The sequence below is a fragment of the Mixophyes fleayi genome, chromosome 3 (genome assembly GCF_038048845.1).
Source record: "Mixophyes fleayi isolate aMixFle1 chromosome 3, aMixFle1.hap1, whole genome shotgun sequence".
NCBI classification, from domain to species: domain Eukaryota; kingdom Metazoa; phylum Chordata; class Amphibia; order Anura; family Limnodynastidae; genus Mixophyes; species Mixophyes fleayi.
Genome location: NC_134404.1, coordinates 278,665,987 through 278,684,390, shown reverse-complemented (window position 1 = coordinate 278,684,390; position 18,404 = coordinate 278,665,987). Strand labels below are relative to the sequence as shown.

The 18,404-nt window shown below is 38.4% G+C and overlaps 1 protein-coding gene across 2 annotated transcripts in view; it reads right to left on the bottom strand.

Annotated features, from left to right (window-relative positions):
- LTBP1 (latent transforming growth factor beta binding protein 1) overlaps positions 1-18,404 on the bottom strand; it is a 348,337-nt gene that overhangs the window by 164,570 nt on the left and 165,363 nt on the right. The window contains exon 5 of one of the 2 annotated variants that reach the window (XM_075203670.1): positions 15,742-15,909. The exons of the other annotated variant lie outside the window; for it this stretch is intronic. Coding sequence (XP_075059771.1) covers positions 15,742-15,909 — 168 coding nt within the window. The remainder of the gene's footprint in view (positions 1-15,741; positions 15,910-18,404) is intronic. 2 annotated transcript variants of the gene reach the window in all.

The following is an 18,404-nucleotide window of genomic DNA, read 5'->3' as shown; positions in this document are numbered from 1 at the left end:
TCCCAACCCACAGGCAGTGCAAAGGTATTGTAGACTGTATTTGGCCAACAGTGAAGGTGCCAAACAACGTCACACACTGTTGAAGTCCTCTTGTCTGGCCACAGGAGAAACCTCATGGGTTACAGGCTGCTCTAAGTGTTGTGTAATCATGTCTCATAGGAATCACAAGGAGGTGTTAGGGAACAAAATATTTTGATTGTTAAATTAACCCCAACCCATTCAAAATGCTTTAAAGGGGTTAGAAAAGAGTAGGCTTCAAGTTACTTCCAGGTCATAGTGATATGAAAGAAGTTAGAGCACATATAAACTTCAGAAGATAGTGTTTGTAGCTTCCAGACTCATTAGACACATATTTGACTGTTCTTGCCTCTTAGTAGTCCTAGGTTATAGCAAAAGACATCTGCCCTAGGAAAACTGATAGAAGACTATAGCATTTCTTTCTTCGTTGTTGGTATCAGGCACTAAAGCATATAGGCTGTTTTGTCACACATTTAAGGGTCTATTTATCAAACAGGCAAAAGCTCTAAATCGGTTGAAAATGAGAAGACTTCTTCCTATTTAACAAGGCGTCCCTGCATATGATAGCTGTCTCCAAGTTTGGGCTCATACATCCAGTGTGCGGCTCACACATGTGCAGAGGCTACTTGCACTGGCCTGGTGAGTGGTAAGAGGACTCTTACTGCTGCCAGCTAGTATTGCCGAGAAGCTGACCCTGTGACACTTTATTAATACAATATAACAGGGTAAATACTGACAGCATGTTGCTGTCCACTTCTCAGAAGACAACTGCTTGTGTTATTTGTACCACTCTACTTGCAAAACTCTTGTATAGGTATAGAAAGGGACAACCATAGTATCCCCTGTCTGTGAAATTCTCAATTGACTGTACTCGAAGACATTGAGTGTTCAGATCCTAGATTGATAGTTGCAGTTAATATTTGCAACCACATATCTGTTTTACTTTCCACTTAGAAAACCGGTCAGGACAATGAAAACGTTCACCCTAATATTGAATACGGGAGCAGCTTTGGTGAAAGGTATAGAAATAGTCTAATAGCAGAAAATATCCAATGCTATGGAGTTTCCCCATAGTTTATAAGGACCTGGTGTTAATTGTACACAAGTTTTCATTTTGTATTACTAACGTCTTTGCAGCAACCACAAATGAATCTGGATATTTTTATATGGATTATTTATACACAAACTGAAAAATACATTTTTTGTATTATACTTCTTGGTGTTTACTGTAAAAAATGCAAGAGCAGAGAGACCCCAATTAGTCAAGGAAGCCAAAAGTAACTCACAACCTCCGGTGAAATCACCTCCACTAAATAACCAAATGCTTCTTGACTCTGCCAATTTATATGAATTTGAATTGGCAGCGAGTACTGTCCTGCATAATGTTTGTCAGACAGAACATGATAGTTATATAGAATATGATGCACTCTCCTTTTTTCTCAAATAAGGTCTAAAATGTTTTGTTTTTTTTAAAGATTTATTTTGAAAAATAGCAGAGTAAATTTCAAGACTAGAGGAAAAAAATAAATAAAAATAAAATAAACAAAACATAGATAACAATGTTAATGGAGATATCTGAATAACAAATATCAAAACTCAACAACAAATTGTCATAAATCAGACAGGTGAGTAAACATTTGTTGTATAAATTATTAAAGATTTTATAACATTTTCTAAGAATATGAGGAGGAAGAGGGGTAGGGGTGGGGGTAGAGAGGAAGGAAGGGGACACTGGTTATCACCAAGAGGAAAAGAAGTAAATAAATACCTTTTCTTTTTTAAAAGCGCCGAAGCTAATACTACCAAACACTCGGTAAGGGGGAACAACTTCAAAAGTCAGACCACCCATGAGCTGTTTGCTAATAAGGAACCTAGTAAATTCACGGAATAAGAACGAGCTGATGCAAGAGTTAAGGGGTTATAAGTAAAGCCAAGGGGCCCAAATCTGGTGGGATTTATCATCCTTATCGTGTAGATGATATGTAATCTGTTCATTCTGGACAATAAACCAAATATAGGAGCGTAAGGCCGCCATAATGGGGGGCTCAGTTCGTTTCCATGGCTTAGCCACTAGGCATCGCGCAGCAGCAAGGATAGGGAAAGCTAATTTCGCAGACTGTCTGTCATTATCGATCAGAGGATAACAGAGAAGAAAAGACCATGGGTCTTTCCGGATGGGACACGAAAGGAGGGAGGAGAGGCGGGCCCTGATTAGGTCCCAAAAGAAGGATATCTTGGGGCAGGTCCTCCAGATATGTAAAAAGGATCCTATCTGGCCACAACCCCACCAACATAACAGAGAACTAGAGGGTAACATTTTAGTAAGTTTGTCGGGGGTGAAATACCACCTATAGAATATTTTATATCTAGGTCTAAAATGTTTTAAGTTTTTCCCAGAGGCATATATTTTCCAATTAACAATGTTTGTTAAATAATAATACACTTATATTTTTGCAGTCTGCTGCCTGTGTTTGGGAAACACAGGATTTTCTAGAATAGTACAATTAAACAAATCCTTAATTGGTCAATTTGCAACTGTTTGTAGTAATACTTTCAATATGGTACCGCTACAATCTCTTGTGCATCCTGAAATATTCACTACTGTAAACAGAGGTTATTGATGATGACTGCATTTTGCAGAAGATGTATGTAAGATATCAGCAACTTAAAATATTGCCACAAAAATGTGTGAACCATTTTTGCATGAATGCAAAAGTCGCTATTTTATATTTCACTCTAAATCAGGCCCTACCACAGGCGACTGTCTTCACCAGTGGCTTCTAGTACAAGTACTGCCACTCTCCTACTATTGCTATTGCCATTGTGGCATCAGCCGTGGGTCAGTAAAGGAAAAACTGCTTTATTAGGTAAATAAATATTTCTTTCCTTTTCTTTATATTAAAGTTATTATTTGTTTTCTAACCTCTACAAAATTTTTGAAACTTTTTCTTTGTTGTTTTACGAATCTGGAACTGGAAGCCCCGGCAAGATTTTATTATTAAATTAAGCAATAGAAGATTTTCTGTTGCGAAAAATCTTCCTTGTCGCCAAATAATGATAAATAGACCCCAAAGTTTCATGAACACTTCATATCCACCCAACAATGACTCCTGCCAATGCGCAGGCTTACTGTCATGTACAGAGTGGAAACTTCCTTAAAAAAGGAATCCAACTGGCTGTTAGCACCTCAATGAGCTATATGGCCAAATTTCAGAAGTGTCAGAGAAAAAAAATAGAGCAGTAAGTTCCTATTATTTTTGTCTACTCTAAAGGGCAAAGTCCTTGAGCTTAAACAAAAGCCCCAAACATTAATCCATCAATCAGGGCAACATTGTTTTAACAAGTTTCAGTAATCATTCTAAATAAGTACTAGTCCGTATTAATCTTATGCTGCACATGTAATGAGTGACAAATTTACTAACGTAACGCCAAAAAGAAAACTACTAGAAGAAACGATATTGAAGACTGTGCAGATTAAACAGCTGCTGGTCCACTTGTGTTTTCTTTTCATCTGCCTCCATGCACAAAATAATACTCATATGTCTTTCTAGATCTGAATTCAAGAGTCAACTCATTTTATGCCCAGAAATGACATCGTTGCACCGAGAGAGTTCTGTGTAAATTAGTCAGCGCTTGTCATACCCTTTGTGGGATTCCTTGTTTATGATATAAAGTGGTGTACAGTCAAACAGCTTTGAACCTCTAAGCCAAATGTAGCCAAAAAGAAGAAAAGACTAAGGATGTGCCTGAAGTATTTTGTCATCTGGTTGTTTAGCCCCATGCCTGAATGCTCACAATGCTCAGATGTGCTATTTGACTCTGCAAGACCAGATCTGCCTGTGTGCTACCGTCATTACTATATCTGCAAAGGTCCATTATAAATCTTTTAGCTTAACCTGTTCATAATTAAAGGGTTTTTTTCCCTATGGGACAAAACCAATTTTTTTATGTTTTGGTGATCTGCGAGAATAACTGGGAATGACTTATCTTTATTTCTTTAGCCTACTAGCAACAAATATATTATATTTTTACAGGGCATATAGGGTTGCATTTTATTAGGATATATATTATTTTATTTTATGGGCCTTATATGGGCAAACAATGAGAAAAAAAATGGGTAAAATGCACCTTTCCAAGATTCTTCCACTAGTTATTTTAACCTGATTAGTGCACCTTGAAATATATACAACCAGTGGTGGAAGTGGTGTTGTATACCACCGCGTCTCCTACTGCCTTCTATGTAAAACAATAAAATTCCATTCACTTACAACCCCATTAAAAATTTTATACCGCCACTTCTAAATTTCCACTTCAATCACTGTTTATACCAAAATGTATTTGATTCATTCTTACAAATATAGTATTACCAAATAACAACACTTTATACAGGGTTTGGCTTAGTTATAGGGGAATGGAACAAAGGTGGACTTTAAAGAAATAAGAGAGCATTGGCAAAAATAATACGAAATAGAAATAACAATAAGTTTTATCAAAAGTGGTGATAGTGTAAGCAGTAGAGTCATGAGTTCAATTCCCGAGCATGGCCTTATCTGTGAGGAGTTTGTATGTTCTCCCCATGTTTGTGTGGGTTTCCTCCGGGTGCTCCGGTTTCCTCCCACACTCCAAAAAACATACTGGTAGGTTAATTGGCTGCTAACAAATTGACCCTAGTCTGTTTGTCTGTGTGTGTGTTACAGAATTTAGACTGTAAGCTCCAATGGGGCAGGGACTGATGTGAATGAGTTCTCTGTACAGCGCTGCGGAATTAGTGGCGCTATATAAATAAATGGTGATGATGATGATGATGATTATAGTGCCAGATTTTGGGAAGATTGTGCATGTGCTTGAGAAGTTGAGATAGTCCTCCACAAACACCATACTGCAAAACTATGTTTATCCTCCGATCACTTTTAATAAAATATGTGTAAATGTATTTGTATTTTACTGACGCTGGAGCTCCTTTATTGCTTTGATGTTTTATTATGTTATCTCTCTGTAAGGACTATGAGCAAATTTAGGGGACTGCATATGTCTCCTGTTTGCTTGCTGTGCCCTTGACACTAAACATTTCACTTGAACTGATGTGAGAAGATTATCACACATAAATAACTAAAATTGTCAGGAGGGCTTTGGGAGGAAATAAAGGCATTATAGGACAGAGACAAACAGCAATGGTTCTCTAGTGACTGGTAAAATCTGCAAGAAGAATATGCATTAACAACAGTCATTTTTGCAAGATTATCCCGATTCAGGGACCCAGAAAGGGGAGTAGCATCATGGCAAGTTGCTTGGCCAGATGTGAGTGTAGTTTGAGAGGCCCTATGCGCAGTTTAGGTGAATTTGGGTGTGTCTTGGACTGTTCATGGGTGGGGCTTAATTATATCCTGATTTTGCTTTTAAAATGTTTAAAGAAGCCTCGTTAAGTCTGCTAACAGTAATGTTAATCGACTTATAATAATATTGGACAATTACAAATGGGGTATAAAATTAGTATGCCTTTAAGGTACACTCAGCATATGCCAACTGCCTTATCTTCAAGAACCAAAATAATAATATGTACATTTTAAATTTATGGAATAAAAACATAGGACAATTTGTATTTAAAATAACTTGAGTCATATAATATGGAATACATACATATCTAATATATATAAGCCTAGTGGCGTGTGTAGAAAAAATAACAACCAAGCTGCAGCGCCACCTGCTGGGCAGAGTTATACACTGACCTATATATTTCTTGAAGGAGAAGTGACAGTTGGGAGTGGTTGGTGGTTGCCGGGGGTGACAGTGGGGAGTTTTTAACACCTTAAGTAGCTTGATGAAGGATGTGGCGATGAAGATGAAGGATGAGGTGATGGAGAAAAATGATGAGGTGGTGACATGTGGACAAAACCACGTTAAAAAAGGGCGCTTGCGTCGGGAAGTAACGCTCTTCCCTTGAGGAGGCCTGGGCTAGGCCCAAATGCATGACAAGAACCTTTTTAACACCTTAAGTAGCTTGATTTGACTAGAATGCATGAGTATCATGCACAGGTTAACTTGTATATATATATATATATATATATATATATATATATATATATATGTATATATATATATATATATATACATACACAGTTTTATTTAATGTATTTTCAAGCCACTAGCCCTAAAACAGTCAATAGAAAGGCTATTCTATTATGTACTATACAGTCTTTGTAGAATTAATGTACATAGTTTTCTATAGCTCGGTGTAAACCAGCAATGTTGTGAATATTTTTCATTTCCGCAAGACATAGTTCTGGGAGAAAGCTTGTGCTGTGTAATCATGACTAGTACATCCTTTCACTCTGATTTTGTAACCTTGCCACACAGTGCATGTTTACAGTGATAATGATCTTATGATAACCAAATTCCAGTAATATGAGAAGATATGACATATTACTATGATAAAAGAACGAGAATTCTTTTCCTATTCATCGCCTCTTACCACATGAACAGATATAAACTAATAGGATAGTTATAGAGAGTGTATTGTGATAACCAGATCCACAGACTAGGCTGTTAATGTAAACTTTGTCCAGTAATTAATCCTTAAAGTATACTTTAACCTGCACATAGATAGCCACAGACCTAAAGCTGGGTACACACTACAGAAAATTACTGCAGATGCGATTTCTGTAATGATTTTTATCAACGACTGAAATGTCCCGATGAGCATGCAGATTCTTGTGTACACATTTACACGATTTGCCTTCAGATCTGTGCTCTTCATCTGTCATAACCATCTGCTGAAAAGATTGTGACTCTGTAAACTCTATAGAGAATTTGGCCGACATCGTAGATGTGATTTTATTTCAGTTTATGAAATCGAATCAAATGATACGATGTGCTTTGGTACGATAAAACATGATCGTGGGGCGTACACACTAATGTGATATTGGACCTAACAGTCGATATCGTGTGATTGGCATGATAATTGGGTAAATATTCTTTATTATGTACCCAGCTTTATTGTTGCTACCAGTTTCTATTGAATTAAAAGGCTGTATTCTTATAAAAACTGGTTCAGACCACATAATCCCTGCCTCAAGTTATGGGTCTGGTTAAATAAATAACTTACTTTCCTTTAAGTAAATGTCAATTGCAACCAACCCAACATACCCCTTGAACAACCAGTAGCTCTGAGACTCAAGTTTCATACAAGCAACTCCTGATAGCTCCATATGTATCTTTACAAAAGTAGACAGTGCTTGAGTAATACATTTAAATTTAGTTCCTATATAACCACACTCGGTGAAACTGGCTGCAGACATAACAATATAAAATTGGATTTGGCACGCTCAGTGCTATGCTAATAAGATCAAAAGAATGTACACCTGGATGGTGTGTAACATCTGCTAATACATATTATTTAGAAGCAGAAAGAATGTTGCACATTAAGACATTAAGTTAAATTTTGTTGTTTAATAAAATGTAGTAAAATGAAAGTGCTCAGGCATGACTTTGCAGATGGCAGGTGCGCACATTCAACTTGCATAGGGTTTACAATGCCATAGCTACCCAATGTTCAAGCATCTTAGATGCAAACAAAGAAGTGCTGATTTACAACCTGCCTAACTGCTGTAAATGACCCATACATTAAAGCATATTATAGTGTGGTGTTCATTCACTGTATCTGTTTAAAGATTTTGTCATACAACATGGATAGAACCTTGAATGCCTATAAACTAGAAACAATTTTGTCAACCCGTTAGCAAAGGATCAAGGGGTAAATTTTCAAGCTGAAAGAGTGGAGGTGTTGCCTGTAGCAACCAATCAGATACTACTTATCATTTATTTAGTACATTCTACAAAATGACAACTAGAATCTGATTGGTTGCTATAGGCAAAATCTTCACTTTTTCAAACCCGCAGCTAGATAAATTTGCCCCCAAGTGTTTTACACATCTTGAAGGTAGTGCTGGAAACATATATAGATCATTTAATACTATCTACCATGTGTAACTGATGTCAAGGTAGTACCTCAATAACATCTCTCCTGCATTTGAATTTAATGCTTCTATTTTTCTTTTTGACTCTCTTTCATCATCATCATCATCATCATCATCATCATCATCATCACCAACAGAATTTAATTGTAAGGTGACGCAAAACTCCACAGTGCTGGAAAAGTCAGTAACAAATAATACTTAATATAATCACATATAAAAGAGAACATTACATGTTTTGCTGAAGTTTCTGTTGGTTTTGGTGCATATTTACTTGAGTCTTTACAAATGTTAACTTTATAGTGTTCAATAAACATGCTTAAATTTATCTGACCACTCAAGAATCAGTTTAATCCCACGTGGATAACTTCTCTGATGGATGTGTTTCATATGAGATCGGTGATGGTTTCCAGCTTGTCTGCTGTGTCTTTGGGCTTTCCCGACCCACTTTGTCATCTGGCTGTTAGTCATACATTGGGGACATCTCGGAGCTGACTGGCACACTGCTTGGTGCCTGTTTTAGCTTGAGTGGAGTGCACTGCAAATTGCAGCCTAGCTCCCTGCAGTCCCACAATGCCAGGGGCATCTTTGAAGTTCTGACTCGCTTCAGACCTCCCACTACTACCTCTGGTGCTGGCTTCGCAAGTAGAGGAAAAAGACCTTCCATGCTTCCCTCACCAGGCACCCCTTATAGCCGGAGATGGAGCCACGACTATGCTTTTATCTGTGACCTTTTCCCGTACTGAATGGCTACAGCTTCTGCCATTTTCATTCTGCTCTCCTGCCAGAGTATTGTCCGAGCAACCGTGCACCTTCCAACTGAAGCGGGCGCCACTATTACCCCAGTTAGGCCCATACACGGAGACTGCTCCATCACAACTCAGATACGCCTGCACAGGTCAAATGTGAGGAAGACTCTGGTGGCCTGTTTCATTCATGCTACACCCAGTTCTGGGCTCGGCATGTGCTTCCCACACCAGCAGAAGTGTAGCACAAACTGAACTGAACCATCAACAGGTGTGTGTCTACCATCCTCTGCATTGGTTTAACACTGATTTTATGGTTCTCCATCTGCCTGATTGTGGATTTGCCGCTTAAGCCACTTGATTCCCCACCATGAATCTCACAGCAGCCGCCATTTTGTGTCTGAGAGACTCTTACCAGCTTAGTCGCCACAAACTAGCTGCAGTGTGTCTTCTTAAGGATCCCTGATACTGGTGTCCTTCCTTCAACACACTCTGCCTGGGTGAGTCCCTATAAGGGGAAACTTGTTCATTGGCACACTACATACTACCTCTGCATCTGTACCATTATCCCATCAGGTATACACTCATACTCTTATCTGTTACAGTGCACCTGTTATATTTCAGACACTACAACTACTTGCTCACTGCGGCTTGTTGCTGTATTTTTCACTCAACCTCTCACTGTGTTTAAGATGCCCTTTTAATCTGTTGTAACATTGGGGAATCAGTAGCTTTATACCTACTACTGAGCTGTTAAATTCTGTGAGTGCACCTCCATGGTCACTGCACCTTCACGCCTCTTTAATCAGTTCAGTGCTCCTTGCTTCAGCGGTCACATTCGTTAATTTATTTTCATTATGTCTCATTGTCAAAAAAAAAGGTCTCTCTCTGAACCGCTCCACCTATCTGATTCAGATCAAGAGGACACTGGCACCTCTGGCCAAGCTACCATCTCCTTAGAATTAAGGGACATCAATAAATCCACTATTCAAGGTGAAGTCAGGACTGTTATATAGGCTAAAATAAAAAAAATGAAAACTGAGTTTAAACAGGAATTAGCTGCTTTGGGCTCTAGAACTGCTGCATTAGTGCAAAAAGTGTAATCTGAGCTGACGGAAGTTCAGACAGAAATGGAATCTTTTAAAGAAGATGATATGGAAAATAGAACTTGTCCCAATAATATCCATATTCAAAATATCCCTGAATCCATGGACAGTGAGCTATTAGCTAAATACTTGGAAGAACTGTCTCCCGGAAGTATCAATGGAGGATGTTCATCTGGACCGTGCTCACAGAGCTCTGCGGCCCAAACATCCCTCAAATCCACCCCCTAGGGATGTCATTGTTCGCTTCCATTACTAAAAGAACAATTCCTCTCAACAGTCCACAATCCCTCTCTGCTTATCTTTGATGGAACGGACCTTCAAATTTTTCAGGAACTAGCTCCTTTCACACTGTAGAAAATCCCAAACCACGAAAATGCTGCATGATCATAAAATCTGCTACTGATGGGTCTTCCCTTTCCACCTGCTGGTCCTTCATGAGGGCCCAGCTCACAAGATCAAGACACCAGATCAAGGTCTTGCTCCTTCATCCTCCACTTCCTCTCCCGACTTCCCCCAGGCAATCGTCCCTGAAAGTCAGCTGAACCTGTGCTTAACAGATTATCTTCACCATCCATATGTACACTGTACTTCTTTTTTGCTCTTTGTTCTCCCTTGCAGGTGGACCTTTGCTTTAAAGACCGAACTCTCTACCTGATTGTCAGAGACTCTCCGTAATTTGACTTTGCTATTCTGCACATGTGCTGGAACCCTCCACTGACTATAAGCAACAGCTGTCTCTTCATTGTACGCTTACTACATACTGTGATGTCTGTATATCCATGGTAGCTTTTATTTTCTAGCTCTTGAAGTAGTTCGTTGACAACCAGTCACTTATTGTTTGTTGTGCATACAATATATGTCTGGTACTCTCGCCGCGTGGAGACGCATGACAAACCTGTGTTTTGTTTCTCCTTTTTATTATCCCTGTTAACGGATCTTGCTCTTCTGTGAACCGAGATACCGGTGCTAATACCCTGCTGTTTTTTACTGTGCTGGTTTCCCAGTTCTGATTGTAAGAATTTGTACCCAAATGAAATGTAAAATTCATGGGTCAGAAGAACTGGCACAAATCAAGTGGTAAGAAAAAAGAATTGTGGCATTGGGACCCCAGTGGAGAATATACGGTAAAGTACAATTCTGCTATTTATATTAACTCATTGTACTGCCTCCAAAACTATTATTCAGATCTGTTTTTCTTTATTAACATTCAATTAAATAAAGTGAACATTTATATTCAAGAATTTCTGCTTGAAGTTTATCTCTAGTAAAGCACATTATACTACAAACTTTGTATACCTAAAAACATTGAGGTTGGATTGGCCCTTGTGTATACATGTCTCTCTCCACTGGCAAGCAGACCAATCCATATTACTAGCGTTACAGAACCACTTAGCTTTACTCTACATAGTGAAGGTGTTGTGTACTTTAAAAAATGGGGGATACATGATCATGTTCTTTGGTCTGGTAATATGTGTGTTTTTATGTAGAGCACTGAAACCCAGTACACCTACTCTGTAATAGTATATATGGAAATTGTATTCAAATATCTTTGTGGCTGTTAGCGCACAGACCATAAGGAAGTTATTGGTCCACTTGCCTCTCTTTTCCCCTACATGCCATGGACCCTCTTCAGCCCTGGGAAATTGACTCATCTGCCCCCATTATAATCTGCCCAATTCCAGACTCCTTAATGTATCTGCTTTGACTGGTCTGCTCCAGTGATCCTAATTTCTAAAGCTGTCTATTATTTTTCAGCATTAATATTGTAACTGTGCCATGCCGCACTCAAATTCTTTAAAAGTATGCAGGTGTTTCTGCTGCACATAAACTAGTCATACAGATACTCTGACCCCACATGCAAAGCATAGTTTAAAATGGCATTGCCTGAGACCCAACAGCTGTTTCATACATTTCAGTTCAATACAGTAGCAACTGATATATGGTATAACATGAGTCAGTTAAAGCTGTGCTCTTCCTGTCTTCTGATAATACACGTCAATTATATAAAACAGCAAATGAACTTCCCTGAAACATATACATATAAATCACAGCATTCATATCATTCTAAAAAATAAAAGATTGCAACAAAATGTATCTCTGTCATTCTAGCACCATAAAGTACACTTTTTTCCACCTAATAACTTAGCAGTATAAAATAATAACATTGCCCTAGGTAAGAGCATCTGGTTCACTTCCAGAAACAAAAAAGTATTTACAAGTTGTGGCAGGTAAATTCCTTCACTGTTAGTTAAATCCTCTACATATTTTAAAGAGCAGCTAAGTAGCAATACAGATAGGAACCAAAGACAAAAAATGTAAACCTGATGAGGGAGATAAGGGTTTTATCTTTCCATTTTCTCAAATTATATAAATCAGTGATGATTTACTTATTGTACAAACTTAAACTTCCTGCACCTATCTTTGTATAACTGTGCAGACACTTCAACATTCCTTTATATAAGTGTTTGATAATCTACAAAAGTCATACATCTAAGGTGAATTTAAATCCAGACAACATTAAGGGCATTATAAAGATAAACTATTAAATCTGGGACTTGCAGTTCAGCAATAGTTGAATAGCCAATATTTCTCAACCTTCATGATTACCTGAGATACAATGTCATTTTACCATACAGGCCTTTGAGAGGGACATTGGTATCAAAACCGTCGCCTACTGAACACGTCCTTTAACTTGTAATGAACAGGAAAAATTTTCATACAAATTTTTCAAGAACAGACTAAGTACCAATAGTTTTATCATACTACAACAAGGAACACCAAAATATAAACCTTATTCTCCTACCTTAAATGATAACCCAATTTATTATCACTAAACCAATTTTCTTCTCACTAATCTGGATTTAATGGACCCACATTTTAAATTTTGGAAATAGTCCCAGCCTAACTTTACACTCTGCCAGCATGTACCTAGCATTACTTGCAGCCAAGGAATTTTCACTTCAGCAGGAGGGGAATAGTATGTAGTGTATTTCATCCATAAGACCCCCACATTCCATTAGACCCTCACATTCCATAAGACCCCCACATACCATAAGATCCCCACATTCCAAGAGACCACCACATTCTTTAAATCGTCACCTTAAATAGATTTTCAGCCCAAAGATGTCAACAGATAACGTGGTGGTGGAAGACATATGCAGGCGCTTGCATACGATCCCCAAACTTTCTTCTGAAGACAAATGCTACAGTTGCAGGAAATGAAAACTAATGTAACCCTGCACCTTCTAACACTCTGTCTGTGGCTCCCTGCTTGCCTCCATTGCCTTCTTCCCATAGTGACACTGACTGAGTCACATGCAACCCTGCCCTCACTCACACAATCCCACAACTGCACAGGTCATTACACGTTAAAACACTCATCTCCTGAAATAATCTGTGCTGCAGTAAACATTCTGATTAATTAGCTACGTCTTGTTCTACACCCACCCTCTTCAGTACTTTGGACATAGTGGAGGAGCAAGAGTTGCAGATGAAAACAATAATGTTCTCTAACACTAGTCAAAAGTGCCATAAAAAGTTAGGCAGGGAGACACATATGCAAAACTCATGGAGACCGCAGCATAGCTTGAACGGACCTGATTTATCTATTAAATAATCAATTCAGCACATACAAAACTGCAGTGGCAACTCCAGAGAAGGGCGACTATTTCAGCACCAATGCCTAAGGCAAAAAAACATTTGCAAGAACACAATGATTTAGGAGAAAGACGCCTTCCTACATGAGGTCAGACCTGACCACGCGAGAACGCAGAATCTGAAATCAAACAAGACTACTTCTCCCCAATAACACTCTAAGATTTATTGGGCCTGATTCATTAAGGAAAGAAAGGCAAAAAAGGAATAGATTTTCTCCTGGAAAAACCATGTTACAATGCAAGGGGTGCAAATTAGTTTATTATTTTGTTCATAAGTTAAATCCTGGCTGGTTTTTCATGTAGTGCACAAACACTTGATAGCTTTATTTTCCACTGACATTTAAAGTTGACCAAGTACATACCTTACCCCAATTATAAAAACCTCCCTTTCCAATGCAACATGGTTTGGCCAAGGTGCAAAGCTACTGCTTTTTCTTTTTACTTTCCTTAATGAATCAGGCCCAATATCTCTAATCAAAAAATAAAGGAGATCCATTCTAAGGTATAAAAATGAAGCCACACCATGAAAAATTAAGTTGAGAGAACCGACCAGCTAATAAGAAAAAGGGAGAATGTTGTTTTCAACCAACAAGTAGTAGAAGCAGGTATAACCTAAATCAGCCAAGATTTTGTACATCTACAATGAAAAGTTAGGCAGGCACTTAAATTAAAAGTATTGTCCCTTTGGGTATATTAAGTCTACTTTAGTGAAAAAAAAAGTTCAAAAAGATCATTTTATAGGAGTACATATAAATTTGTGTTAATAAAATGAAAGATAGTTTTAGTACGTGTACATATTGTATACATCTTGTATATGTATACTTAAAAATAGGGATTTATAAAAAAAAATATAAAACGTATAATTCAATTCAGTTCTAGGAACCTATTCAGACGTATCATGTCCCGCAGGAGTCTGAATTCTAGTAAACATTAAAAAAAGAACCAATCCGATATAAGAATTAACTGGGACACAACTTGGGATAGCTGTGGCTTCATCTATCACTGCATCTGCTACTGACATTCTGCAGCAATGCTGTTCTTGATATAAGTTGAGCTAACCAACTAAGGACAGAAATATGTGATGAACCAGAACACCACTACAGTGGACATAAACTGAAACAGACTGGGAAACTTTGCTTTTAAACGCAGAAGCCATTAAACAAGCAAAAGCAATTCTGGTCATGAATCATAGAAAATTGAATAGCTGTATGGCAAAAGCCTTGTGGTTTTGGCATTGGCTTACATCTTTGTGCCCATAGTTCTACACCTGTGGCTGTTGATTTCAGTATAGTTCATTCCTATGTCTAAATCTGCTATACCAACAATCATATCATCTGACTGCTAGGAAAAATTAGTATGTGGAAAATTCAGCTAGGTATGTACATGATCAAATTTACAGTAGATTACACAAGGACGCATAAATACACTGCATTTGATGCTTGTAAAAGGGAGAAACAGATGGGCAGAAAAGTTGGAAATGTAGTTTCTAACAGTAACAGCTACAGCAGCTTAAAACTGAACAAAAGCCAAACAGACAAAAAAAGAACAGTTAAACTGTTTCACCATCTAATGTTAACTCAACAGCTTTATTTCTCATCATTGTAAATTAGCTTCTATTTGTTTGTTATCCGAAATGTGCATGCTTTGAAGCTTCTAGTGTTACAGCACACGTCTGTTATATGGAGAATGAGTGAGACAGGCCCGGCAAGTGCAAGAAATGTGTTTAGAATATTTAGTGAGAAATGACTTGAAAAGTAATGTTAATGTTTAAATATTTGAAAGTTTCAAGTGTGTGCTACTTCTGAATGAATGGCACAGTATGCTTATTTTATTTTGACGAAGTGCAGCTTCATTAAAAGGAATGAATGAAGAAAAAATGTGAACAGGATATTTCGAGATAGAGCCAGCAAGAAAATGTTCTTGTGCTTATTTTAAAAAGAGATGAGTACAATTTGTGGTGGTTATTTGCTAACAGAGTATAATGTACAGTATCCATTTGAAAAGATGCTCTCATTGTCTAACCTGCACTTGATTAATAAAAATTAACTGATAATTAGTTGTTTTAAGTTACACTTTGTTAGTAAGTAACATCCAATGAAAGCAAATGTGCTACTTGCTGCTATGGAATAAAGAACATTTGCACTTTGTTAGTAAATAACCTCCACTGAGCACTTTCAAAGACTTCCACTATTTGCATAGGCGGAAGCAATAACACATATCTAGTGACATCTACTACTGTACTTACCTACTCTGAAGTTACTGGAGGTCAGTGTGTCAGCTGCGTGACCATTTTCACTAATAAGCGTGGTTGTATTTCCCTTCTCACAGTTGTTATGACAGCGGCCCTTGGTACAGGTCACTTTGCAAATGCTGGGGGTGAAGACCACCTTGATGCGACCTGTCTGGTTTCCCACTGCCAGGGGAGGCACAGAGAAAAGGAAAAATAGACAGATCAGCTTGGTATCCATTGGATTCTTCGCCAAGTATGGAAAATAAAAATGTATTAAAGAGACAAAAATCAGAGAGAAGTGAGGCAGCTTGTCAGTGATCTCTGCTCTGTATCCAGTGGTGTCTCTGAAACAGGAGTAGGAAGATTAGAAAACAGAACTCCGGGATCTACTCCAAGACCACATTTAAAGTCAAGTCACCGGAGTGGGATTAGTAATCACAATGCTGCACTTTATTCACAGGGAGAGTGAAAGTGTAAAAAAAAAAAAAAAAAATAGTACAGCACACTGCATGACAGCTTAAATAGCCAGCTCTGACAGGCAGATGTAATGTAAAGAGGCTGGTTGTACACCTAGGGGAGAATAGACTCCTGTTTCTTCCCGCATCTCCAGCTGTTTCTGCCGTTATTAAGTCACTCTCTTTCCCTCTCTCTCACTGCAGCCCGTCCCCTGGAAATGTTTTAGGCATGCGGCGTGTCTGACAACATCTGTCTCAAATCTCCTGGCACCCTAGACGGGAGTGATCAAATCTTGTGTGTGACGCAGCTGCCTGGGTCCAATTTTTTTTTTTCACTACCTCTTGGCAAAAGCTCTTCTCTTGGATTTAGGAATTATACAGCCATAATTCATAATACCGCTTCAGAGGCAAAAACCTACAGCTAGTGCTAATATCTTATTAGACCTATATTGAGTTATTTATTTTACTTGTCAGTTTGACTACAATGTAAAAGTCTTTGCATTTGTGTTACATGGTGAATAATAGCATGGCATTTTTTTAGGTATTAAAAATGGAAATAATCACTAATGATGACAATAAAACAAAACCATATTTAAAGTTAACCAGTCGTGTACTTTAAACATTCATTTATTTTTTCTGATGTCAACATATTTGCAGCTTCCAATCAGCAAGGGCTTATACTTATTTCTACAATATAGGCCCTTGCTGATTGGAAGCTGCAAATATGTTGACAGCAGAAAAAATAAATGTGGATGTAAATGTGCTGATTATTTGCTGCTAACAGGCCAGTCTGTACATGCAGCACAAGTTAGTGACTTGGGAAGGCTGTCTCTGGACTGTTGAGAGATAAGGAAGATAAAATTAATAGATCATTTCCCGGGCAAGCAGAGTTGTTTAATAACCACAGGAAACTAATATGGTGCAGTATCGGCAATTTTCAGGTTCACTTTTATTGAGGGATTTCTACAATAATGTATGTTTGACATTTAAATGTCTCCAGGTTTTTATGTATAACAACTATACACATATTTTCAAATGAACATGGGGACTGGAGAGAAACCACTAATAAAACACTAAGCTCTCATATATATATATATATATATATATATATATATATATATATATATATATATCTCCATTTACTGTGACTCATTTAAATGATTCAATTGAAAAAAAATGCCAAAAAAATGATATGGCACCTGCTCTCATTGTTTCACAAATAAGTAACTTTGCAGTTCAATAAGTTTAGGGTTAATAAGCTATCCCGAAGTGAAAGATACTCAATTTATCTAGTATCTAGGTGTTATATAGGTAGCAGTGTCTGTGTACAAGCTCACTGTACCTTCTAAACTTCGTGCTCTGGATATGATGAAATCATACTTGCCAACATTTGGAATCTCCCCTCTGGGAGATTCTGGGTGGGAGATCCTGGTGCAGAGTTTAGGGCTGTGGCCAGGGCCGGACTGGCCATCTGGCAAATGCCAGAAGGGCCGATGGGCCGTGCCGGTCCCGAGCAGTCAGTGCACGGTGTACTGACAGCGTACACAGCGTGCACTGACTGTCTGGTGGCTGGCTCCTCCCCAGGAACCAGCCACCAGCGCGCTGCACTGTCAAGTCGGCCAGTTCTGAGGAGCGGAGAACAGAAGAAGAAAGAAGAAAGAAACAAGAGGAGAAAAGAAGATGAAAAGGTAAGTACAGTAAAATGGGGGGGGGGGGGGGGAATACAGGGTGAAGGATGCCACACAGAAAAAAGAAAAAAGGGGGAGAGAATGGCACACAGAAAAAAGGAAAAGGGGGGAGAGAATGGCACACAGATAAAGGGAAAGGGGCTGAAAGAATGGCACACAAAAAACAGGAAAAGGGCAGAGAGAATGGCACACAGAAAACAGGAAAAGGGGGGGAGAGAACAGCACACAGAAAAAGGGAAAGGGGGGGAAAGAATGGCCCCTCAGGGGGAGGGAGAGAAGAGAAAGAGTGCTAAACGAGGGGGGGGGGGTGCTGTATATTCCTACTGGATGTTTATATAAACTCACATTTTATGCAAATATAATTTAGTGTTGTTAATGTTTACTCTGTGGCATAATATGATTTTGGGCACTATTGTGGCATAATATGATTTTTGGGCACTACTCTATAGCATAATATGATTTGGGGCACTACTGTATGGCATAATATGATTTGGGGGCACTATTGTGGCATAATATCAACTGGTGGCAGTATTGT